Consider the following 26,169-nt stretch of genomic DNA (forward strand, 5'->3'; position numbering starts at 1 on the left):
ACTCAACTTATTTCAACATCGTACTCAGGTGGTCAGTTGGCTGGGTTAATTGGTCTCTACTGTGAGCCCACAAATAACATGCAGAACCATATTTGATCATTGTTGTTTCAATTTTTGGGTGTTTTTTTTATTTGGTCCCTTAAACTTAATGAACATCTCATCACTTTTAACCCTAACCTCATTTCTTAAATCACATTCCTTTTTGAGAACACCAGTGCAGACCAAACCAAACCAACGCAGAGAGCACGAGGTAGCTCCCAGCCCTCCCCAAGGACTCACCTGAGCCAGGGTTGTGTTTAGCTGTGTTGGAGGTTGTGTGAGAGCTGGATGTGGAGGACATCCTCTGGTCTGAGCTCATGTTGTCCTGGCCCAGAGCTGAGCTGGACTTTCTGGGCTTTTTGTCTGTCAGGTGCAGCGGGGAGCTCTTCTTGGCAGGGGGCAGTGGCCGTCGAGGCCTGGCCGTGGCGTTGATCTTCAGCCAGGCTTGAGCTTTGTACTCCACAATCTCGCCGTAGTTAGCTCGTGTCACCCGGCACTCGTACAGTCCTTCGTCGTTCTTGCTGACTCTGGAGATCTGCAGTTTGTGTGAGATGTCGTTGCCCTGGACCTTCACTGTCTGTGAAATGGATGAAAGAGACTCAGTGAGGTGAGATGCCGTCCAACTCTAGCAGTATCATATACAGTCAGAAAATAAACGTTAACATACTCGTTTTCAGCTTTAGGATTTAAAACAATTAGTTTTAGCTTAATCTTGTATTTTGGTCTCGTCTGTTTAAAAGACACTCCAGGAGACTAGTGGTTTATTCAGACAAAAAATTATAAACCATGTTTCTGCCATGTTTCTTTTTTAACATATTTTTCTGAAACCCTACAAGCTGGACTTGTTCAGCCTTTTTCTAATTATCCTTTCATGATGTGCTAAAATGTTTTGTGGTTCTAGCAGTGCATCGTTCCCAACACATACTTTGAGTCTCTCCTATTCACCAAAGTTGATCAACATTAGCCAACACAAAAATGGCTTTCCCTCAGTCACTTTTACAGATATTGAGCTAAAATGTGATGTGGTGGTGGCTGAGAATCATCCTCAACATGTATTTAGAGCCCAGTTCTTTGCAAGACAATCGTTCATTAATTTGGCAGCACATATTGGTTAGAACTGAGGCCTCACAACAACAAGGTACTGGATTCGATCCTCTGTTTGGAGAGGGAATCTTTCCGTTCGGAGTTTGCATGTTCTCCTCATGCTTGCTTGGCTTTTCTCCGGGTACTCTGATTTCCTCCCACAGACAAAGCAACATACATTAGGTTGCCTTAAGGCCCAGGCAGTTTGAAAGTTTAGTTTGAAAGTCTTGTTTGAAAGGAAGCGGGCGTTATGCATTCTTTCAACGGAAGAAATCTTTTAAATAATCAAATTTTCCTAATAAAATAGTCTATTCTCCTAATTTAAAACCTGCTGAGGATCAGATGACTTTCATGTCTGAAAGATAAAACCTGGGTGTCCTTTCTTAACATTATAAAAGATTTTCTCTGGTAAAGCTTCGGCATTTCTACACAAGAGCTGAATGAGTGAGTGTTTTCGGCTCATTGTGCAGCTCACTCCTGCAGCCCTGCATGCTAATCAGGACAGCCTCACTGGTCCTGCTGGTGAGCCAGTGGGACCATTTTTGCACCGTTCTCCTCTCAGCCTTGTTTTTACATGAAGCAGAATAACATTCACTAGCAGCATTTTTTTTTTGTTACTTAAAATTCAAAGACCCTGAAGTAAAGCTTCATGTAAAGTCTGTTCCTTCTCTGTCCTTGCATTAATATAGTGGATCTATATCTTGACTTTGCCTAAATATTGTCAGACATTCTTTATTTCACTTACTTTAGCTGTCAGTTTATTTTTCTGTGAAGACATATGAGGAAGTATTTTGTCACTTTGAAGATCAGCAAGAAACAGAAAACATACCTAGATACCTAGCATATATGACCTCTTCATGTACACAAAGCACCAATGCACCAGAACTCAGAATTCACCAGAACAGATTTATTTTATGGGTGGGAGTGGGTGGCGGGTGATCCTTGGTGGGCCCAATGGATAGCCCTTCATCAGAGGTAAACAACTAAAATATCTGAAGCTCCTATGTTGCATAATTTTCTGAGTTAAAACCTCTTATGTTGACTAGCTTTTGAGTTATATTTTTGTTGGTCCAGACACCTCACTTTTAGATGGAGCCCCTTCCTCAAATATGGGGTCTATTATAAAACCGTTGGCTGGTGCAGTATAGGTTGGACACATCTACATTCCTGCCAAATTTCATGTTGATCAGCGCAGCTGTTTCCATGCAAAAATCACTGAAAAAAAGGAAAAGAAGCAATACAAAAACAATATGACCTGCACGCGGGGGTCAAAATAAACAGGAGTACGGCCAAATAATACACCTATCAGTAAACTGTCAGACAAATAAAGATCCAAAGCATGAATTCCCTCTCATAAATATCCCGATTAAATGGCTTTATTAGGCACATATATGTGATTATGGTGGGCTTAAAAGTCAATTTCACTGATAATGATGTCAAACAGTTCAATGAAAGATCATGACAGGGAGAAGAGTAGCAGACTTCACAAGTACCACTTAAGATCGCTGTAGTGAAAATAATGAATCCATAGTTTGATGACATTTTCTATCTTAAATGTTATACCATGGACAACTTCCTAACTGTCTTATGGATGAACAGATAAGCACAATTTGTAGAACAATGTGTTTGACCTGTAACCTTGACCTTTGCCCCCATGTCCTTGAAATCAGTAAGGATCCCCTTTGACCTGTGAGGTGTAGGGTTGGGCAATATTGGCAAAAAATTAATCACGATTAATTGTGGTATTTAGCCAATAATGACTAATTTGACGATTAATCCCCCGGAGTCCCTGGACACCCTTATGTCCTAGTCACATGACCAATTTATAGGGAGAAAATTGGCTCTTTGTAAAAATCTGTTCTAAATTGTGTCAAAATTACAGACTTCAGGCTATACATCAAACTTTAAATTGTGTTGATGGATAAATAAATGACAGAACTTTTTTTTTTAATGTTGGTCATATTTGAAGCAGAGAGGAGCACCAAGAGGTTAGTCTGCCTGGTGGCATTAATTTTATTAATCGTCAAGTGCCAAAAATTAATCGATTAATGCTTTTCTGACGATTAATTGCACACAATATGGTTATGCCCAACCCTAGTGAGATGTCCCAATGTGCAGTTTAACATTTTTATGTAAAAAGGTTATCAAGCCACAGACAGTCAAACAGACACCTCCATACCACAACACGTTCAGCTTAAGTCAGGGGTTAAAACACTTTCTGCATCAGGTGTAAACAAGTCTCTTCAATTATTAGCAGCAACCTAAAGAAAAAAAAACAATATAAAGACATTCTTTGGGGACATAGTGTCTGTTGCCTTGCATGTCAGAGTTTTAAACAAAGACCTTGTGTAGTCTGTTAGCATGTTGAGAATGACTCTCAGCTACCACCACTCCAAATTCTAACTATATATCTGTACAATTGACTGGGTTATAATCATTTTTGTTTTGGCTTGTGTTGGGAAATATCCGTTTATCTTGACTTCAAAGGTTAGTTTCTGAAAGTTTCAATAAAATCTGTTCAAACGTTCAAGAGTTATTTCGCTAACAGACAGTCAGGCACAAATGCAATGATGCTGCCTATAGTCACGAAATGAAAGCCAAAATAAACCAGCTATAGAACAGATGTGCTGTAGTAGGACTGTACAGAAACTTTTCAGTGTTTAAACACAGTTTTCAACACATCAGTGAGAAACTGAGAAACCAGTCCAGACTGTCAGACTTTATTAAGAGCAGTGCCTTCAGTGGTTTGAACTTTACAGGGTGACTTTGAGAGGAGCCTTTACATCTTCCTTGGGTTATTTTAAACTTTTTTTTGTCTGATCTGACATCTCTAAATTTAGCCTGCAGTAGCTGCACACCTGTGAGGCCAAACTGCACAACCTTGGCTTCAGAGAAGAAGATGTTTAGGAGGTTCTCTCTTACCAAGGGGACATAATAACCCCGCAATCATCCACCTCCCTGAAGATGGGATTTGGAGTTAGGAAGATTTTTCCAGAGTGAGTCAGAGAACTTTGATGTTGCTGAATTGGATGGAACTCCAAATGTGGGGTGAAGCAGCATGTGTAAGATCCATTTGAGGTGTATTTAGTCAGTCCATCTGATGTGAGGTAGCTCTGAGGTGGATAAACTAGGGTTTATGAAACTGAACAAACACTAAACATCTGTGTTTTTTTATTTATTTGTTTGTTTGTTTGTTTGTTTGTTTTTTTTAATTTATTTTCACATTTCTGTTGAAACAAAATTGGAAAGCAATGACCAGCGGTGGGCACACTGTTTAGGGCTTCTTTAACACCTGAACAGCTCCTTAGTTCCGCTATTGATAAAAAGCTAAAAAAAAAAAAAATCATGATTTAAGGGCAGCTAAAGCTAAAATGCTAATATTTATCATCTTAATATCCAGTCCACCATGAGATAGTCAGTACAGTATGAAACAACAGTTGGGATTTATTCCTTGAACACCCCCACTAGTGTTCAGTTCCCTTCTCTATTCTCCTGCTTCAGGTCTCTCAATCATGGTTTGTCAGATTTACAGTCAATAACTAAACTTCAACCCAGATTTCCAACCAAACGTAAATGTTTGACGTGACAACATAAGTCAACATAACTCAAAATGCTTCATAGATCACAGAAAAAAATGTTAATATCTCTTATAGTGGTGAATTTAGAAAAAAAATAGTTTGCTGCTTTTAAGCCAAGAGGCGGAGCTACAACTGCTAACTGAAACCAGAAAAGCAGACAGGGGAAGGAGGGAAAAGACACTGACAAATTAAGCTTGGTTTATAGTTGACTCGTGCACCATTCAAATAGTTTGTTTGTCTGTCAATCTTTTGCTCTCTTACTTACAACATTTTCACAAATCATAAAGTGTAATGCCACGTGTCCTTTTGGAGAGTACTACAACACTGTAAGCCTCAAGCATAAACAACTACACCGCTGCTCAGGGTGCTCACTCCCTATGCAACACACAAATCACAACTGTAACCAAGCCTTTACAGTCTTTGAAATCGAGTTTCTTCTAATTTAATCCTTATATTTTAACATAAACACTAAAAACTAATTAATTTGGCATGAAATTAAAGTAAAGATGTGTATCATTGTTTCACTTTTTTATTTTGCAATAAATGTATAAAATGCTGCCTGTGGCTGAATGAATTCATGCTGCAAAGGATGCTGGGTATATTGAAAACTGAAACCGTCAGAAGATCAGGGGCCTCATGTATCAACGCACAAAAACCTTACTTACGCCATTTTCCATGCAAAACTCTGGATGTATCAAAATGGAAATGAATGTGGAAATGTGCGCAGCCCCACGCCAACTCCAGGGCTGGTGTACGCACATTTCTGTGGTTCTGGTTCCATTTGGCGGCACTTAGAGGTGATTCTGAGAAACTGTTCATGATGTGAAAATGATTATTGTTCACACCAGACACACATGATTAACAATTATGCCATCACATGATTAACAATTATTACATCCACATGGATGCAGTTAAATAAAGGACGCGCAAAGTTGTGCCAAAAATACCTTTACCAGGAACAGATTCAGCCTTACTGGAGGATATAATAAATAGTGTAACAGACAGAGCATTTGTTTACAGCAGGTAAAATAAGTATTCAACACGTCAACATTTTTCTCAGTAAATATATTACTAGAGGTGCTAATGACGTGAAATTTTCACCAGATGTCGGTAACAACCCAAGTGATCCATACATACAAAGAAATCAAACCATAAATGTCCAGAAATTAAGTTATTTGTAATAATGTGGAATGGCACAGAGAAAAAGTATTGAACACGCTTACTGAAATTTATCTAATACTTTGTAGAAAAGCCTTTGTTGTCAATAACAGCTTCAAGACGCCTCCTGTATGGAGAAACTAGTGGCATGCATTGCTCAGGTGTGATTTTGGCCCATTCTTCCACACAAACAGTCTTCAAATCTTGAAGGTTTCGTGGACCTCTTCTATGAACTCTGATCTTTAGTTCTTTCCATAGATTTTCTGTTGGATTCAGGTCAGGTGATTGGCTGGGCCATTCCAGCAGCTTTAGTTTCTTTCTCTGAAACCAACTGAGAGTTTCCTTGGCTTTGTGTTTGGGCTCATTGTCTTGCTGAAATGTCCAGCCACGTTTCATCTTCATCATCCTGGTAGATGGAAGCAGATTCTTATCAAGAATGTCTCTGTACATTTTTCCACTCATCCTTCCTTCAATTATTTGAAGTTTGCCAGTACCATATGCTGAAAAACAGCCCCACACCATGATGTTCCCACCTCCAAACTTCACTGTTGGTATGGTGTTTTTGGGCTGATGTGCAGTGCCATTTGACCTCCAAACATGATGTGTATTCTGGCATCCAAACAGTTCAATGTTGGTCTCATCTGACCAGACTATATTCTCCCAGTATTACACGGGCTTGTTTAAATGTTGTGCAGCAAACTTTAAAGGAGCTTCAACATGCTGTTTCTTCAGCAGTGGAGTCTTGCGTGGTGAGCGTGCATACAGGCCATGGTGGTTCAGTGCATTACTTATTGTTTTCTTTGAAACAATCGTACCTGCTAATTCCAGGTCTTTCTGAAGCTCTCCACAAGTGGTCCTTGGCTCTTGGACAACTCTTCTGATAATTCTTTTCACTCCTCTGTCAGAAATCTTGCGAGGAGCACCTGGTCGTGGTCGGTTTATGGTGAAATGATGTTCTTTCCACTTCTGAATTATGGCCCCAACAGTGCTCACTGGAACCTTCAGAAGTTTAGACATTCTTCTGTAACCGATGCCATCATTATGCTTTGCAACAATAAGGTTGTGAAGGTCTTGAGAGAGCGCTTTACTTTTACCCATCATCAGATGGTTCTTGTGTGATACCTGGCCATCATCTGGGACTGAACCAGCTGATATTAACTTGCACTGACAAGGGGCAGACTTGCTTTCTAATTACTGAGAGAGTTCAGCTGGTGTCTTGGCTTTCCATGCCTTTTTACACCTCCCTTTGTTCATGTGTTCAATACTTTTTCCCTGTGCCATTCCACATTATTACAAATAACTTCATTTCTGGACATTTATGGTTTGATTTCTTTGTATGTATGGATCACTTGGGTTGTTACAGACAACTGGTGAAAATTTCACGTCGTTAGCACCTCTAGTAATATATTTACTGAGAAAAATGGTGACGTGTTCAATTCTTATTTTACCCGCTGTATAAACAGAGTTTTGTAATCCACGAAGACGACTGGCTCATCAGCCGTTTTCAGGAACAATCCTTTTTCAGTTTGACACTGCGGCACTCTGGAGCGTGGCACAGCGAGGAGCTGTGCGCCGCATGTGCAGCAGCAGCGATTGAACTGGGGTTCCACAGATTTCCAGAGGGAGCTGGCAGACCGATCGGGACTGTGCCAGTCCAGTCCACCCAAAGCCGAATCATGCACAATGGTTAAAGGCTGAGTTATAGTTGCGCTATGGAGTGCATGCACCCTCGCCGGCAGTGGAGGTGTTTCATACTTGGCATTTACGTTTTTGTAGATTTCTCCAAAATGACGTGTGGAAGTGCACTTTACAACTTGTGAAAATGCTGTAAGTAGGAGAGCAAGAGGCGCGCACAGTCTTTGCGGAGTCTCTCCACTAAGAGGCACAGAGACTCAGCTGTTAAACCAAACATCTGAGTTTCTCTGTGCTGACAGTAAATATGGTAATAAACTCCTGTGCAAAGTTAATATTTTCAGACTCGGAATGGATGGATGCCAGTTGAGCACCACAGCAGCTTCATGCACACACACACACACACAGACACACACACACACTGACACACAATCACTTGTTCTTTGCGTGACAAACATATTTTACTCCTATTCTTAATTATTTTTTTCTCACTCTTATCATATTTAATTAATGATTTTCCTAAATCTAGAAATCATTTCTGATCATGCAGGGATCAAACAAACTTGTTCTTCACACATGCAGGAAGTAATTTGCATCTGTTTAACATATGTTAATGAAGGCGGTTCAGGGGAGGTGTCTTACCTGCGCTCAGTTCCACGTTAATTGTGATGTTCAAAAGCAATGTGCGTGGATTCAGACGTACGCACGGTTTGATACATCTGGATTTTTTTGTGCGTACACCTTTTTCTGGATTTGACCGTACGTCAGGTTTCAGTAAGAAACCCATGCAAGTCTTTGTACATGAGGCCCCTGGTCTGAATCGAAGAGGAGACTCAAAAGGTGGAAGTGACTGTCCTAGGACCAAGGATGGCATCACTCTGGCTGGTGAATCCTCTGCTCTTGTTGCTGGTGTATGTATAACATTTTTATTGAATATGGTAAAGATGTGGTAACCTGAATTTTATGATTTTTAGCAGTAGTGAATTTACCAAAAATCTTATAATGGGCTCCATCAATATTTCAAAGTATTAATGCAAAACCACAAAACATTAGTTCCGTTTTTAGCAGGTTAATGTGCCAACCACTGGCAACGACTGCCTATTTAGTAGATTTTTATGTATTTTTCTCTCTCTTTTTGTTACTTTTAAGCTTCAAGTTATTTCAGTGACATTTTAGGTTTTTCTTTCTCTAACAAAAGGGTACAAATAAATGTATCTGCATCTGTACATCACTTTAAAGGTGAAAAAAGCTTTTAAAGTGATTTATCATTGCTTTACTTTTTAACACACACAAAAAAGGCAGGAAATTTCACAAGTGGGAGACTTTTTATATCCCCTGTATTGAAACCTAGTATATGAGCAAAGAAAAGGAACTCTTCAACTGCCATAGGACTGGATCCGCACCGGGCATATGAGCTCAGAGAGGGAACAATAATAACATGCTGCCACTGATTAGCTCGTTTCTCTGCTGGGTTAGAGGTTATTTCAGGAAAGCAGCTGCAGTTGTTTCTCCTCAGTGTGAATCTCTGCCAGTGTAGGTCACAGTACTGATAGTTGGGATGACATGCTTTTTTTTACTTACACTTATTTTTGTCCCCTCATCATCAGGATCAGGCTCTTGGATCATCTCCATCTGGAAAGGCAAAGAAAAGAAGCATTAGAAGAGTGCCGTTAAGCCTGTTGAGGAGCTGCTGATGGCACATCTACGAATATGTTTTATGTAAGCTCTGTCATTCTCTCTGAAACCAACCAGTAGATTAACACAAAAAATCTTGGGAAAAAGGCTTCATCTATCCACTGAGGAGGTTCATGAATGTTTCAAAGCGACGTCGACACACAACTCGCACACTGGGCGACTGTGTATTGCCACTGTCCTGCCTTTAAAAGGATATGCCACTTTTCCCTGTTATTTTTAGACTCTTTGAGTGCTTCTGTGGAGAAATTAAAGACAACTCCCAAATGTTCCTGTAAATTGGAGAAGTGGCTCAAACCAGCACTGAAACGACGTCATGCAACAAAGTGATGGTTCTTCTCTTTGCTAAATGTAATGTTACTCGGGAAAGTATATGCTTTTAACTAAAAATAATTTAATCACATATGGGTGGTTAGAGCTGAAGAAATGCCTCTGAGGCCCGATGACCCACAGTCAACATCACTGACTGACCATTGATTTTAGAGGCAATTGGTTATTCATCCCACATCAAAGGAAAAAAAAGAAGAGAGAGGTTGCTGACAACAAAGCTGAAGAGCAGCAGAGCGGCGATCAGAGCGATGGAAGTTGAAGGTTTTTGGCTCGGAGATAAAACTGTAAGAGGATGGCCTCCTACGAGCACACAGCATTCCTCCAAGAGTTGTAATTACTCTGAAAAAAAAACTGCGGCTCTTTTCTCTGGAGGATGTTGGTCAGACAGGTGATTAATGAGCAGAATTAGGAGCCAAAGCGCTCTCTTTCTCTCTGCGTGGATTCAGGACTTCCATCATACATTCACGGATGGAACCAACAGCCTCCATTACACGAAATAGAGATTTTACCGAAATGACTTTAGGCCAGGCACGATTAATTCTGTCCTGTCTTCAGGTCAGACTGTATTAGGTCATCAGTTCCAGCTTCCTCTTTTAGTACCCTCTGTAATTGTGGTTCTGTAGGTCCAGTGTGCAGTCTTAACACATCACCTAACAGGAATCAATGTGACTTCAGCTGGAGGATGGATGCGCTCATCTGGTCTACACAGCTGAAAGTCTCCCCAGGTTTACATATTCTTTTAACTCTGCAATACAAGAAATTCAAGTTTGAGCATTTTTCAAAGGACTGCATTTCACTCACCTCTTTTCAAGAGTCAAATAAATCATGAATCAAAGCTTGTAAAAAATACATTGATATGCACAATTTTGTCATTTTCAGAGTATGTGATGTGTATGACTCTTAGCTACTGAATCAAAACTTTTTAGCTGAGTATCTGCAAAATTGACTGAGTTATAGCTATTTTATTTTACCTGATAATGATTAGCTGTGGTGGCCATTTTGAGTTGGACTGTTTCCAGTTTATGTGTACACGTATGTCCACTGATTAGTTCCTGAAAATCCATCGTTTTGCTGATGAAATGTTTAGTCGATGCTAAAGTTTTAAGCAACAATTTCCTGCAATGTGCAACACTTAGAGTGTGTGCCGTAAACAGTTGTCACCTACAAAACTATAAACACAAAATCATTCAGACTGACTGAATTACAACCATTTTTATATTTTCTTATTCCAGTAGGCTGTGGTGGCCATCTTGAATTTGCTTAATTTTAAAGAGATTCCTGATTAGTTGTAACATTAGACTTTATATGATAAACATATACTTTAACTGTAAAATAAAGACTGTAAAAATACTGTAGGGTGTTCAGTTTTTATCATTTTTAAAGTAAAAGTTTAAAAATGTATTACACGGTCGGGGCCATTTTATTTACACGCAAAGCATTCTGGGTAAATGATGACGTGGATAGGTCATCGGCACGAGGCTGCTAGTGAGCTATATCCACCCTGAAGGTTAATCTTGGACAATATCTGATGATCGACTCTTTTAAATGAAACCAGAGAGCGTTGACAGAGAGGAGAAGGTAGAAATGACTCAGCCTGGAACTGAAAATATGGATGGAGGACAACAGAGCTGCTTCATGGAAGAAGAACCTCAGCTTAGCCTGTTAGCTTTAGCATAAGCCCCTATGCTATCACCATATACTATATGTATTAGCTCAGCACTACACATTCTCCTCTCGTCACTGAGGTCCCCCATCCACATGACAGAGAGGGGAACGTAAAAATGACTCAGCCTGCAACTAAAAATATGGATGGAGCACCTCAGTTTAGCTTGTTTGTCGTGCTAGCGGCGAGCTAATACATATAAGGCAATATAGTGTGAGGGCTAGCACGAAGGCTAACAGGCTAAGCTGAGATTCTTCCATGAAGCATCTCTGTTGTCCTCCAGTTTACTGTTTGACTGTTTACAGTTAGTCAAAATCTGTCCAGTGGTTCATGTGATATTTTGCTAATAGACACTTGAGCATGCACACACATCCAAAGGGAAAAAAATCATAACCTATACCTTTGACTTTCAATGGCAGGTGAAAATGAATCAGTCCAAACACGACACAAAAGCTAAATCTTTCAGTTAGTGTTCTCAAAAGGCTTTTATATGTTTGCGTCATGTTGATAGAGACAAAAATAAAGATGCATCAAGCAGCAGAGCCAACATGAAAACAGGAAGTTAAAAATCGTTGCGATTTTTCTGTTGTTGCAGCGCAGCATCTCTGCTTTTCCTTAGGTTAGAGAATGTGCTCATCGTCTTCATATACAAAAAAATACTGACCTGAACGTGCTTTTGTTCACATATTTAATTCAAACTGACACATTGAGTTCACAGGCAGTAAAACTGCAGAAAAGAGTATTTTCCAACATGGAACCCATTAGTCTCCCTGCACTGCACCACTGCAATCAAGGTAATTGTGAGCTAATGAATGTTCAATATCAATTAATAACCCTGACATTTATTACCTGCTGTAAAAAAAAGACATTTATCTGCTGCTGAGGTGTTGCTTTGTGAGACGGATAAAACAAAAGAATCTTCATCGCCTCTGTTGCACAAACTCGTCTCCCTTTGTTCACAATTAAAATAAGTTTTGATCTTTGTGATGGGAAAATAAAGTTTCCCCTGCCAGTGTCAAAGCAAACCCTCGATTATTTTCCCATTTGGGTTTCATTTTTATTGCACCGGGTCCTTCTGAGCCAACGCCGCGGCCATTCACAAGTATCTCAGTTTCAATCGCTGGTCCCTTTATTGGAAAAAGCTTTCCACCATGACGCGCCGCCATTCTTCATGCAAATCTCAAATTGACTTCTTGTAAAAAAATGTGCTCTGCAATTACCGTGCATCAGAAAGCCTCATTGAGTTGCTGAAACTGAATGAATGTCACACGAAGACAAATGATCATCGTTTAAAATGAAACGTCGAGCAAAACCAGTTTCCTTCAGGCACGAGATCAGATCTGATGTCAGGACCCTGACCCAATGAAATACTTTAATACAGCTAGTTATTAAACAGGACTTCATCCAAACACGAGTTAAAACTCAAGTCCTGGACTCCATGTCACATTTTAAATCTGCTTTCTAAAGTAGTGGTACATCTAAAGCTACAGCTCTACCCACAGCAACTTTGTGACTATTTTGAAAAAACGTATTGTTGAAGAACATTTCTAAAAACATGTTTAAAAATCAAGCAATTTATCTGAAACTCTCTGCAAATCTAATGAAAAATTTAAAAACCTCTGTGAACATGGCAAGACATTCTGACTCAATCAATGTCCCCAGCAGATAACACTGTGTTTTTACTCATGCTTTGTCAGATTATTTTATGTAAATCTAATTTGTTGTTGTTTCCAGGGGCAGAGCCAGACAATATGTATAGGGGTGGCCAGACTGGAACCACAGGGGTAGCCTAGAAAAAAAAATTTCAACATGACAATTTCCTGAGGATCTAATCGTTATTTTTTTTCTAAATGTTTCTTGGTTCTTCATTTTCTCATTTACCGTGTAGAATTACGTCATAAAAATGACCTATTTGAGCAGTGCAGTTAAAATGAACATTCTGGAGCTGATTTATCACTATTCTAGATTACTGGCGTTAAATGACTGCAGAAAAAAATAGTACTAAAAGTGGATGTGTTGCATGCAGTTTACTAAAACTACATGCACAAAGGGTAACTAGTGCAAAGCTGGCACAGACAGTGGTATTAAAATTTGCAGGATTTGGCGTTTGCCACTAATGGAGGCCCCTGCCCCTCTCTATCCAGTTTTTGTTTATTAATTCTAAACCAACTTTTGGTTTTTGCCTTGGAGTTCAAAGTGAAAAAAGAACATTTCTGGTGTACAAGATAATTTCTTTTTTTCTAGTGATTAGTGACATTAGAAACAAACAACTACACAACTTTTGTGTAGGTCTAAATCTTGCCTGTGTCCTTCCATAAAGCTAAAAAAAAAACAACCACCAGTTCTCATTAACACCTGTAGTTCCTTACTCCCAGCACATCTGGATCCCTTTTGTTTGGAGCTGAGGTGTCACAGCTAAATAACAGGCCAAATGTGCGCCGTGTGACATTATGTCAGGAAATTTCCGTTTTTGCACCAACCACAGCAGACAAAGTCTGAGAGGCACATCTTATTGTCAGTATGAGATTTCTTTGAACTGATGCTCAGTAATGAGCCTCTAATACAAACAGATCCATGATGGAAGCAGAGATGAAAGTTCCTCTTTTCTCAGCGGGACAAAGCAGTTCAGCATCACATGATTCACTCTGCAGACATACAACACGACAGAACCCATGACTAATGTATATGAAGACACAACCAAAATATTAAAATAATGCAAAGTTGAATGCACAAGTTATAATCCTGGATCAGAGCAAAAAGGAGATAAGTTTCAGAAAAAAATGATGCATAGAATAAAAAAAACTTTAATGTTTCACTTGGAGATACATGGCAGGTATGACTGTGACAAAAAATGATTCTTGTACAATACCACAAAGTGAAACTTGAGTAAAAATACAACTATCTTACCATAAAATTACTTTGATAAAAGTCACAGTAAGATCATTCCTTGAGTAAAAGTCTTAACATATCTGATATTAAAGTATTTGTACTTAGTTACTTTACAGCTGTGGAGACAAATGAACCAGAAATGAATAAATTAAACATTAGAATCAGCTCACATCCCCACAGTCTGCTTTGAAAGTTGAACTAAAAGAACATGAAAGTAATCAGTTGTGGAAAACAACAGCCTTTGACCACAGCATATGCAATAATTAGTTATTGTTTTGTGATTTTACAGGCTCAACCAGCTGTTTAACTCAGCATTTTTATATAAATTAATGATAAACTAATCTTTTGATTTCACGCTGTATATTTAATTTTGAATTATGGTATGATGAAGGTTGCTTGTTATTTAAAGCAGCCTTTTTTTGCTGTTTCTTTTTAACAAAAAATAACTTGTACACAAAAGATAAAGTCAAATCATTAGCAGTAAAAAGATAACATCCAACTTCAGAAATGTAAGAAATTATCCTCTGATATTTTTTAAATTAATGTGTTTGCAAAGAATTGTGAGGGGAACATGTTTACTCAACTTTCAACAGAAAAAAACTGAGAGCTGTAGATAGAAGAACTGCTTCTTATATTTAACATTTTCTGCTTTGTAACAGTCTTTCTCATCGGAACAACAGGTTGTTACAAAAGCATCTCTGGGTGGAGCTACACCTTTTTGCTAGGTGGGGCACAGGGGTGGCCAAGGTACTTTTTAAAACCTTGTCACACTATTACACCTTAGACCAGTGTTTCCCAAAGTTGGGGTCGGGACCCAAAGTGGGGTCCCGAAACATCAAGGTGGGGTCCTGAAAAGATTTCCTGAATTAATTAKATTTTTGCCTTAGTTGTTACAAAGGAGTGAGGTTAGTGTATTTAAAATGGATAAATGTAGTATAAAAATATTGTTACTATGCCCATGTTTTGTTGACTTGATACAAATGTTTATCATCCAAAAACAGTTGGGAGCACATGTCTCTGCTGCTGTTATTTTGTGGGTCAAAAGCTGAAAAGTTTTGGAACCAGTGCACTTTGGTTCCCAAAGTTGGACTTGGGACCCAATTATGGGTCATGAAGCACCTTGGATAATCTGCAGAAATCAATTTAAAGGGTAATAAAATAATTGCTGATGTAATATTTTCCCTATAACTATTACAAAAACACAAAATAAGTATAAATAAGTATTTATATTTGTGTACAAGCTCTTTAGATCGTCAAAAAGTCTGTGTTTTTAGGGTTATTAACAAAGTTCGTGTACTCAGACCAGTAATTTTTGGGGTCACAAGTTTTTGCCATGGATAATTTGTGGGTCAGAAGATAAAAACTTTGGGAACCACTGCCTTAGACAACTTATGAAAATTTTGTCCAATGTTGAAGATGTCTGAAGATGGAATTAAAAACATCTACTGGAAGTCTCTTTTGGACGTATACATCTGTAATGCTAATAACTAGATTAAGTAAATAATCTATATAAGTAATTTAGTCACAAAACAATTATAACTAGAAGCACTCGGAGAGTGCAAACCTCCGCCAAGACCAATTTCCCCCATCCCCCATTATGGCGGCCGTGGCAGAGTGGTTAAGGGAGTCGTCCCAGAACCGGAAGGTCGCCAGTTCAATCCCCAGTCCAGCCGCTTCAGTCATTGTGTCCTTGGGCAAGATCTTGTGTCCTTGGGCAAGGTGGGTGAAGATTCACTTCACCCACCTTGCCTACTGATGGTGGTCAGAGGGGCTGGTGGCACAGCATGGCAGCCCCGTCTCTTTCAGCCTGCCCCAGGGCAGCTGTGGCCACAGTGTAGCTTACCATCATCAGTGTGTGAATGTGAGTGTGAATGAATGATGCATGAAAATTGTAAAGCGTCTTTGAGGATCTCGAAAAGCGCTATATAAGACTAATGCATTATTATTATCCTGTAATAGAGTTACAAAGGGGCACACCAATACTAGAGTGCCACCTGCTGGACACTTTGAAACCCACGCCCTGTGAAAGCATCACAGCTTTGCCGATGTCAGAGTGTTAAAAGAAAAAAAATTCCTGTATCCGCATCCAGAACATCACCAAAATTTAATGGTGTGTTCCTTGGCCAGTATCCACAAGTGGTGAAAATTTCATGACAATCCGTCCACAAGTTTTTGAGTAATGTTGTCCACAGACAGAACAACAGAACGACAGACAGACGGACAGACAGACATACGCGACCGAAAACATTACCTCGCCCTTGGCGGCGGTAATTAGTTGGCATAAGTTGTCTAAAACATTATAGTGTGACGGGGCCTTTAGAGGGCACATATAAATAAAGAAAAGTCCTCTGGATTGATAATTCAAGATGGCCACCACAGCTTTTTCTTAATGTCTTTAATTCATCTGTTATAAAAAGGACTGAGCTGAAGGCTTATGTGATCATAGCTAAGAAGTATTCAAAACACATGCCAAATGATGACTTATTCAGCCATTTTAGATATACAAAGCTGAAGAATATTTTAGATGTAACCAAAAACAATATTTACCAAATTCTATACACTAATTAAAAATTCAAGACTCACAGTTAAATTTAAAAGGCTATAAAATTTAGCCATTTTAAGACTTACTAAGTTTAATTTGTTGAGGCATATCAAAGAATCACCACATGCTGATTGTCTATGCTAATCCCAAATTAAGCTAACCACAAGTGCTAATGCAAATTTTACAAAAGGCTACAATTCAGCCATGTTTAAATGTACACAGTTAAAATAATCATGCAGTACTGTATTATCAGAGAACAATCTTTAACAAAATCAGTCAGTTTTTGTGGGTGGCACCTGTGGTGGCCAATCAGGTACCATAAGTAGCACTTGCCACCCTGGCCACCCCTCTGGCTCCACCCCTGGACAATCTGAACCCGCTTCACCATAATCTTATCATAAAAGTCTACAAGCAATTTTTGTTTTCAGGTGTGCTTGCTGTCTCCTTTCACACAAAGTATCCTTTTATGCCTATTAACACTTTATAATCATTGCTTACATTATGATAAAACATCTTGCTAAGGTCTACAATTTGAGGATAATGAACACATAAAGTACAGGTTATGTAAATGATTAACTATAAACCACTTTAGTGTTCATGATAATGGACTTCGAGTTTCTTTTGTATTTATTAAGGACTGACCACCCACTGCATTTTGTCTGGTTTTCACACTTTTGTTAAAACATTTCTGGCACAGTCATGTATGAAAATACCAACTCCAGGTGGCATTCATTCTGCAGGAAAAAGTGATTCAAGTCTGTTCATTTTTTTTTAAAGACGGTCTGAACGTGACAAATAGGATTTCTTCAAATCAAACCAAAGTCACTGTTGTAAATTGGAAACATATCTGATGTCTGTCAAAACAGATCTGCTGTCGTTGAAGTAGGGGCATGTAGATTAATTCAGCTGTTGGAGAGATCATTCAGTTTAAAGCTTGAGATGTTATGATTCTTGTCTGTGTTAGTGTTTTATTTTTGTTTCTGTCATGTTCCTGTTTTCTTCCTCCTGTCTGCCCTTGCTCCAGCCCCGCCTACTCACACCTGATCCTCATGTTTCTCCCCAAGGTGTTCCCTGTTTGTGCTCATTAGTTTCACCTTTATATTCTGTCTCTTGTCTTCACTTCCCTGTCGAATCATTATTTGTTTGGTTATGTTGGTTGTAGTTCATTCTTTGCCTAGTCTTGCCTTGCCATGTCTTTCTGAGGTTTTTTTTTTTTTTTTTGAGCTGCCCAGTCAGCACCTTTTGTTTAATAAATACTTTGTTTTTTGGAGCCTTTAATCTGCCTGCGACATGGGTTCTTTCCTGCCTGAAATTCCTAACATGAGACTGTATGTCTTTAGGTACAGAAAATAAGTATATATGTTTATTCATTTCATTTCTTTAAAAACAACAAAATTTATGTACAATAAAAAACACAAATCACAAAATAAAATGAAAGGTGACAGAAGAAAGAAAATAAAATTTTATGCCATTTTTCTCAAAAAATAACTTTAAACAATAATGATCTACAAACAAAAAACTAAACAAGAAAACAAAAAAATCTCAAATCCCTCTTAAATATCATTTTGTATGAATACACATTTACATTTTTCATATTTCTTTAGCAATACGACCTTTATCATTCTCTTAAACATCGACATTGTTCTTGCATTTTGACCTCACTCTCCAGATTATTCCATAGTCTTATTTCTTGTGTCGTTGTTGTTTGTTTCCTTAAGGTTTGCCATGTCCTGGGTGACATAATCTGCACCAAGAAATGATTCCAGCATTAACATTGGATTATATGGATATTAACATGATAAGATCGATTTTTAATTTTTTGTTTTACTTTCAATACATTCTTCCAGTTGCAGTGCAATTGTGCATCATTATGGGCAGAAAGTGGCAAGATCAATGGCAAACACTGCTCTAAAACAAAGCAAAACAAAACAAAGGATTTTAGATAATAACTCAATTGGCTTTAGATCTTTAGAACTGACAAGCTAGCTTGCAGAGGTGTCAAGTAACTAAGTACAAATACTTTGTTACTTTACTTAAGTAGTAATTTAGGTTATTTATACTTTAGTGGAGTAATTATTTTTCAGACTACTTTTTACTTCTACTTCTTACATTTTAATTCAATTATCTGTACTTTCTACTCCTTACTTTTTAAAAATGCAAAAAGTGTTTCATTTCTGTTTAACTTTGACTTGTTTTTATTCCATCTTTTCATTGTTCAGAAAAAAAAATATTTAAATCTATCCAGACACATGGAGCCCATGGAGAGTGAATTTGATTGTGGTTGATGAGAAGTGTAAATATCTACCATCCTGACATCCTATTGGATTGAACTCACTCCATCACACCTGTGTGACACAAATCACATCACACTCCAGCTGGACAAACTGTAGCACAGTGATTCCCAAACAGGGGTACAAGTACCCCTTGTGTTACGCGAGCATATTACGAGGGTACATGGAAAAATTTCCCAGGTGCTCAAAAAAAAAAAAAAAAAAACAAAGTAAAAATAGTCATGCGGAAATTACAGATTTGATACAAAATGGAATCCAGTATAAAAAGCAGAATCGCACAGAATTAGCTCATTTGGGTGGATTTCTGATGTATTTTGGATGGTACAATGTATTTTGGACGTTGCTTTTTTCTGCACCTGCCATTACCTGGCTTACTTATTTAATTACTTATTCACTTTCAAGGCAACATTTTCATCTTTATCTTTAATCTTTCTTTGAAAAGAATAAAATTCCTGAGAATTAAATGTTCTATGGGGTTAAATAAATAATTTTCATTTAATAAACAGTTGTTGTACATTATAGTTTTGGAGAATCATCATTATGTTTGACTGAAAGGGTACTAGTGGTTTTACAAATGGCTTGGGGTAAACAAGTCTAAAAAGGTTGGGAACCACTGTGGTAGAAGATGTAGCCTAGAATGAAGATGACCGTGGCTGAAACAAGTAGTCTAGCCTGGCCCTTGCCTTCCCACGCAGTTCTGCTCAACTTTAGTTTCCCTTACCAGGCTAAGTCTGGTCAGTTGATTCCAAATTTTTCAACATTTTAATGTAACATTATACTAATTATTGACTTTAGAAGAAAAATTGTGTGTGTGTGGCTATAAAAAGCTAAGCTTTTATCTTTAATGGCTTTTTTAAGTGTTCATTACTTTTACTTTTATACTTTAAGTAGTTTTAAAACCAGTAATTTTACACTTTTACTTGAGTAAAAAGCTCAAGTTGATACTTCTACTTCCAAAAGAGTATTTTTAAACCCTAGTATCTATACTTCTACTTAAGTAATGAATGTGAATACTTTTGACTCCTCTGCTAGCTTGTGTAGCATCCACATTTACATCTGTAAACACTCTGGGCTGGACTGAAAACCTGGACAGGGACCTTCCTGTGGGCTCAGCTGCTCAGTGTTTTGATCCAGGCTTCCTGTATTGAGTCTAGCCATTTCATACAAAATGATATCCTTCTTAAGCACTTGCGTTATTGACAAGCTTATAAAATTGCAAAAAAGATGAATTCAACTGTGCAACATTTGGCAGTAAGAATGCACCAATTAGCTGAGATTAAGATGGGGGGAATACTGATGAAAAAGAGCTCAGATCGTTTATGATGACAGTGTCACTGCAGTCTCAGCAGGAAAACAGCATCAAAAACTCTACAGGACATGAAATCTTTGCTTACTGTCAGAAATGAATAGATTTCTGTAGGCAGACATGTTTCTACATATTCCATCAGAGCTTTGTAAAAAGATGCAGCTGGTTTTAATCTGATTTAATAAAAAGCTTGGTGGTCAGTGCCACAATGTATTCCTGAGGCTGCAGGTTTGAGCTCTGATTACACCAGGAAGGGCATATGGCATAAAACAACAGCCAAACCCTTCATACCAATTCATTTCCTGTGGAGACCCCTGCAGATGAAGTGGCTTTAAGTTAAATAACACATATTTTTCCCCTTGTTTTTTTTGCATTACTCACATTTTTATGCAGTTAAATAACACAAAAAATGAGACTATTTCAGATCATTTACAGCAGCAAGGTCAATACAATTATTTATAATGAAGATTAAAGTTAGATCCCTTTTTTAAAGTGTGCAGCAAAGTGAAATAAATGCTACATATCCTCAGCCCTGATTTGCTGTTTAATGATGAACTTACTGACCTTAAGCATCAAATATTTTAAGCTAAATAAAAGGTTAGCTAACAGTGAAAGATTGAATCTAAACAAACTGCCCACCTCCCTCCATCAGCCTCTGTGGCACCTCGACAGTAAACTTGAAGCAGAGAAACATTTTTTTTCTGTTAGTTTCCATCAGTAAAATGAACAAGCACGTTTAGTGAATTGTTTTAAGTTTTTAGTGAAAATTGTTTCTTCATCCCTCAGTTGATGTGAACAAACTAGGCAACATGGCAGTTTCAGCATTTACCTAATGTTTCAATCTGACATTTTGGAAGGAAGTTCCTCTCTGCCAGTGGTGGACAAAGTACTCAACTCTAGTACTTGAGTAAAAGTATTGATACTCATGGTCAAATCTACTCCACTACAAGTAAAAGTTACTCAGTCAAAAATCTACTCAAGTAAAAGTACTGAAGTACTTACTTTTGAAAATACTTAAGTATTCAGAAGTACATGCATTTTAAAGTACTTAAGTACAAAGTAAAAGTACAAATTACATTCTCTTTTTTACTTTTCTTTTTTTGTCACTTCAGTAGAAAACAAAACTAAATATTAGTTTATTTATTTTATTTATTTCTTCATCATCAGTGACTTTTTTAAGTGAAGAGAAAATGGAGACAGAGAGAAAAACAGAGAGAGAAGTAATTAGAAAGATAGAAAGATTGAAATAGTGATTAGAAGTATATTAAATTTACACAAACAAAACACAGGACCACACACCCAACATCTGTCTGCTCACCTGAAAAATAAATGGATAAATACATGGAGGGCATACATAAAAATATACACATACCCATACATATATAGAAATATACATACATACATGCCTACATTCATGCATACTGTAGATATATACACACAGACATATATACACACTCAGTGATCAGTCAGAACCCCCCGGATCAGAGCACCTGTTTGTGAGCAGTTGTGAACATGTGTGTATATACAAGATTTCTCCAATGGAATATTTAATAGTGACTGTGGAGGACCGAGACCCAACCCCCAAGACACGAGGCAGACATAGAGAAGACCAGAGTCCAAGGGCCTGAGAGGGATCCCGAGCACAGAGCCCCAAGGGGCACCCGCACGGTGCTCTAAGCTAGCAGTTAGCACACAACGGTCGGCTATTTTTCAATCATCTCTCACAGCATTAAACCACAACCACCCTAAACAAAGTCAACTTCATTTAAAGCGTTTAAACTAGTGAGAAAAATGTTTGCTGACTTACCTCAATGTGCTTTCTCAGGTTAGATGGTGAGTTATGGAATGCTGAAAGGTAATTTACCCGTGGTAAACAGAGAAGACATTTGAACTGATACGTATTATTTTTAAGTCCTAAAACCTCGAACATTAAAGTGATGGGAGCGCGCGCTCCGCTACCGAGAGTTAACGAGTGTGACGTAGGCTATAAGCTACGCATGTGATTGGTTACCTTTGTGACGAACATAGCTTGTGGCCAATTGCATTTCATGAAAAGAAAAACCGGAACAACHGATTTTTTTCTTTTCTTTTTTTTTACAGCGGATTATAATATGCTGATCTAAAAGGAACGAGTAACGACAAGCTTCCTAGAAATGTAGTGGAGTAAAAAGTACAATATTTGTCTTTGAAATGTAGTGGAGTAAAAGTAAAAAGTTCCCAAATAAATAACTACTCAAGTAAAGTAAAGATACTCAAAAAATGTACTTAATTACAGTAATAAAGTAAAAGTACTTTGTTACTGTCCACCACTGCTCTCTGCGAATGTCTCATCAGCAGCCGCAGCCCACTGAGACGCTTTCATCAGCTTAACAAGTCAAACATCAGAATGGAGTCAGTTACATTTCACCCTTAAATTTGTCCTGTCTAAACAGCAGAGCTGTTGAGTAACAAAGTGCAAATAGTTTATTTTTCCTTAAAGAGAAATTTGGGTTATTTATACTTTACTGGTGTTCCGATTTTTCAGACAACTTTTTACTTCTACTACTTACTTTTTACATTTTCAGAAGGTTGTTCAGTAAATAAACAAAAGCACAAAAATCCTAGAAGTATAAATATATACCATTCTGACTCCTTATTGATGTGGTCCATCACACCTGTATGACACATCTCCTTTGTACATGAGAATATGTCTCATTGAGATTACCTGCCTAAATAAAAGTAATATATATTGCTTAATAAAATGGTCATAGAAAAATATATGAAACAGGAAGACTATTGTGTCCCAAACTTTACCAAAATTACATTTTATTATATTTTATTATCATTATGGCCTTTAGAAAAATGTTTTGGGAGGTGGGGTTGTGCCCTATGGACCCCTGTGGTGCAGCCTAATGTGCATGTGTTATATCCTTTATGTTTTTCTTTCTTTTCCTTACATTACTTTTACTTTTATACTTTAAGTAGTTTTAAAACCAGTACTTTTATACTTTCACTTGGGTTAAACACCTCCAGAAACAAAGTATTTTTGAACTCTTTTGCCTAAGCAATGTGAAAATTTCTGACAACTCTGTTAATTTAGAATTCTGCAATTTGTTTGAAACCCAATTTATAGGTTCAGGTTTGTTAATATTGATCTGCCAAGAAAGACACCGAACTTCCCAAACCTAAAATAAGGGATGTTTATGGAACATCTTAAAAAAAGGCTGTGTATAATTGTGTACTTTTACACTTTAGAACCAACGCAGCAGACCATTGATCCAGTCATAAAACACAAATCTGTATTTATTCTTTCTAGAGTGTAATACAAGATCACAAACACTGTAAAACACCCATCAATAAACCCTCAGGGTAATGAGGTGGGGGTCAGGGGNGGGTTAGGCAACACTTACAAAGGGATGCTGTATTGATACTCAGTGGCACATTTCCAATTATGATGGATGTGCTCGGCGTCTTTCAAATCCATTAAAGCCAGAACAACTTAATCATAGCCAGTAATGAGCTATGAGTGTTGCATGCATCTAATTCCTCCTCTGGATGAGGCCCTCGGGACACTGCAGGCCCACTTTAGGAACAGTGAGGCCACAGTGGGTGTAAAACACATAAAAGCGCAGTAGTTTCTGGTAAAATGCTTCCTAATTACAATGCTCGCTGACTCCTGCTCGAAGATGTTTGGGGTCTAAGCTTAGTTGTTAACTCTAATTATATCCCACAGCTGACAGGGGGTCCCATTCCCATGCAAACGCTAATCCCTTTCACAGCCTATTGGTTTATGACAAGAGCCATGTTAATTACCTGTAAAGCTGCTATTATTTGTGTAGCAAACATAAAAAAGCTTCATTTTTGTGCAATTAGTCCATTTGTTTAGTGAGGGGAAAACTACAGTCCCAAAGAGCGTCTCAGCAAACAGAGAAAAAAACAATGTGGCAAAGATTTTATAAACACATATCTGTTCAAGATTTTCTGTGTCACATCCCAACTATCATCTGAACCTTTCATGCCATCCATATACAGCTCCCACAAGAGAAACCCAGGCCCTAAACCCAAGGACTTGAATTGCAGGGTTCAGTTTTTTTTCTTTCTTTTTAGCTGCACTTCTTCTAAGTAGTCACACTTATACCCTCAGACACGCACTTGGCTGTCTTTGTATCTGAGCATCAGAATCCCACATAGCTGCAACAAATTACCAGTGGCCCTTTGGCTGCTGGAGTGCTTTTCAGCTCTGTTCACATTTCAACCAAATTGCTGCACTTAGACAAATAAGTCTTCACTCACGTGTGTTTTAGAATGTCATCATGTGATGTTCCTGTAAAAGGAAAAAAAAGAGACTAGACCGGAGAAAAGTGTTGTTGTATGTCACTTTGACTAACTGTATGTGATGGTATGATGGAAAAATGTATTAATTTAAATTTATTTGAAGGTGTCAAAAGCATTGAAGAGGTGCCTGTGCAGACGTTTTGTCCTGTGTCTCAATAAAACGTGCAGAACATACATCAACATGTGCATCTTGATCCAAAATAGTGTTCTATGACTTTGGTTTGTTGCACAATGTAGATAAAACTAGTAAGGAAATTTGTGTTTCGTTCTTTGTTTTTCATAAAAAAATTCATACCATTGGAAAAGCTGTTAATTTCCCTTTTAAATTGTGCCACATTTGTAAGGAACATGCATTTGTAGGATGAGTAATAGGATATAGTATGTGGGTTGTGCACATAAAAAAATTACAAAAAATAAAATAAAATAAAGTAAAAAGCAAACAGCTTATTTTTTCTGTTATTGATTCTTGTTTTGAGCTTCTGGTACCCCCAGTCAGTGTTGTATAAAGTACCACAAAGTGATACTTGAGTAAACGTACAAGTATCTTACCAAAAAATTACTTTGGTAAATTCAATAAGTCTCATTTAGGAATATTACTTAAGTAAAAGTATTAAAGAAACTGATATTTTTTGTACTTAAGTATTAAAAGTAAAATTATTGATTTAAATTGAGCAACTAGTCATTTATGCATTTTTTGGGGCGGTCACCTCCTAATAAATGTTATTACAGAAAATCTATGTCTTATAAAAAATACTTTATGTTGAATTTAAGATGCACTAGTCTTTAGTTTATGTACATATATCAAGGCTGCACAAATCTTTTCCCCAAAATGAAAATCTATCTAAGGGCTGCGGCCAAATGCAATAATATGATTCATGAAATACAAATACTTCTTCAGTACAGTACTTTTATTTGATAATTATATCTTGCTGGAGTGTGACATGATTCGTTTGTGTACAAACTAATACGGTGTCAGAATTTTATATATTTATACTTTTCATTCAACCACAATTAAATTCACTCTATAGGAGGCACAACTTATATGGTTAGTATTTATTTTTTACAACAAGCTGGAATAAAAACGAGCAAAATGAAATAAAAGTAACGACTTTCTACTTCTTGTCTTTTTTAATATAAGGAGCAGAAAGTACAGATAATTGTGTGAAAATGTAAGAAATAGAAATAAAAAGTAGGCTGAAACATAATTACTCAAGTAAAGTACAGATACCCAAAAATTCTACTTAAGTACAGTAACAAAGTATTTGTACTTAGTTATTTTACAACTCTGCCCCCATTGATGCCAATCAGATGCCTTGCCTTGTATAATATTTATCACCAAAAAGCATTGTTACAACAAAGAAATATTCTACCAAACACACATTTACTTACTTTTAGTGAAAAAATAAAAATAAAAACTCAGCCCTTTTGGATCTCTGAAGCACAGCAGAAAAATCATTCAAAGTTTCAACAGGTGACAGGTGAAATTTAGACATGTCTTTACTGAATAAGCGTTTTGATGTCTTTTATGGTTTGTAAACAATAATAGATTAAGTTTCTTTGTATTTTTTTACAGATTTTGTTTTAAATGAGACTTAAAATGTTTAGCTACGGTGGTGACACATTTTAGACGTCTAAGCTGTCTAAAGTTTTCT

At 37.6% G+C, this 26,169-nt stretch overlaps 1 protein-coding gene across 1 annotated transcript in view; it reads right to left on the reverse strand.

The window, feature by feature from the left end:
* vstm2a (V-set and transmembrane domain containing 2A) overlaps positions 1–26,169 on the reverse strand; it is a 129,260-nt gene that overhangs the window by 30,175 nt on the left and 72,916 nt on the right. The window contains exons 3-4 of the mRNA XM_014002148.1: positions 9,072–9,122; positions 280–616 (exon numbers count right to left, since the gene is read on the reverse strand). Of these exons, the coding sequence (XP_013857602.1) occupies positions 280–616; positions 9,072–9,122 (388 nt within the window). The remainder of the gene's footprint in view (positions 1–279; positions 617–9,071; positions 9,123–26,169) is intronic.

This window comes from Austrofundulus limnaeus, unplaced genomic scaffold, assembly GCF_001266775.1.
Source record: "Austrofundulus limnaeus strain Quisiro unplaced genomic scaffold, Austrofundulus_limnaeus-1.0 Scaffold12, whole genome shotgun sequence".
NCBI classification, from domain to species: Eukaryota; Metazoa; Chordata; class Actinopteri; order Cyprinodontiformes; family Rivulidae; genus Austrofundulus; species Austrofundulus limnaeus.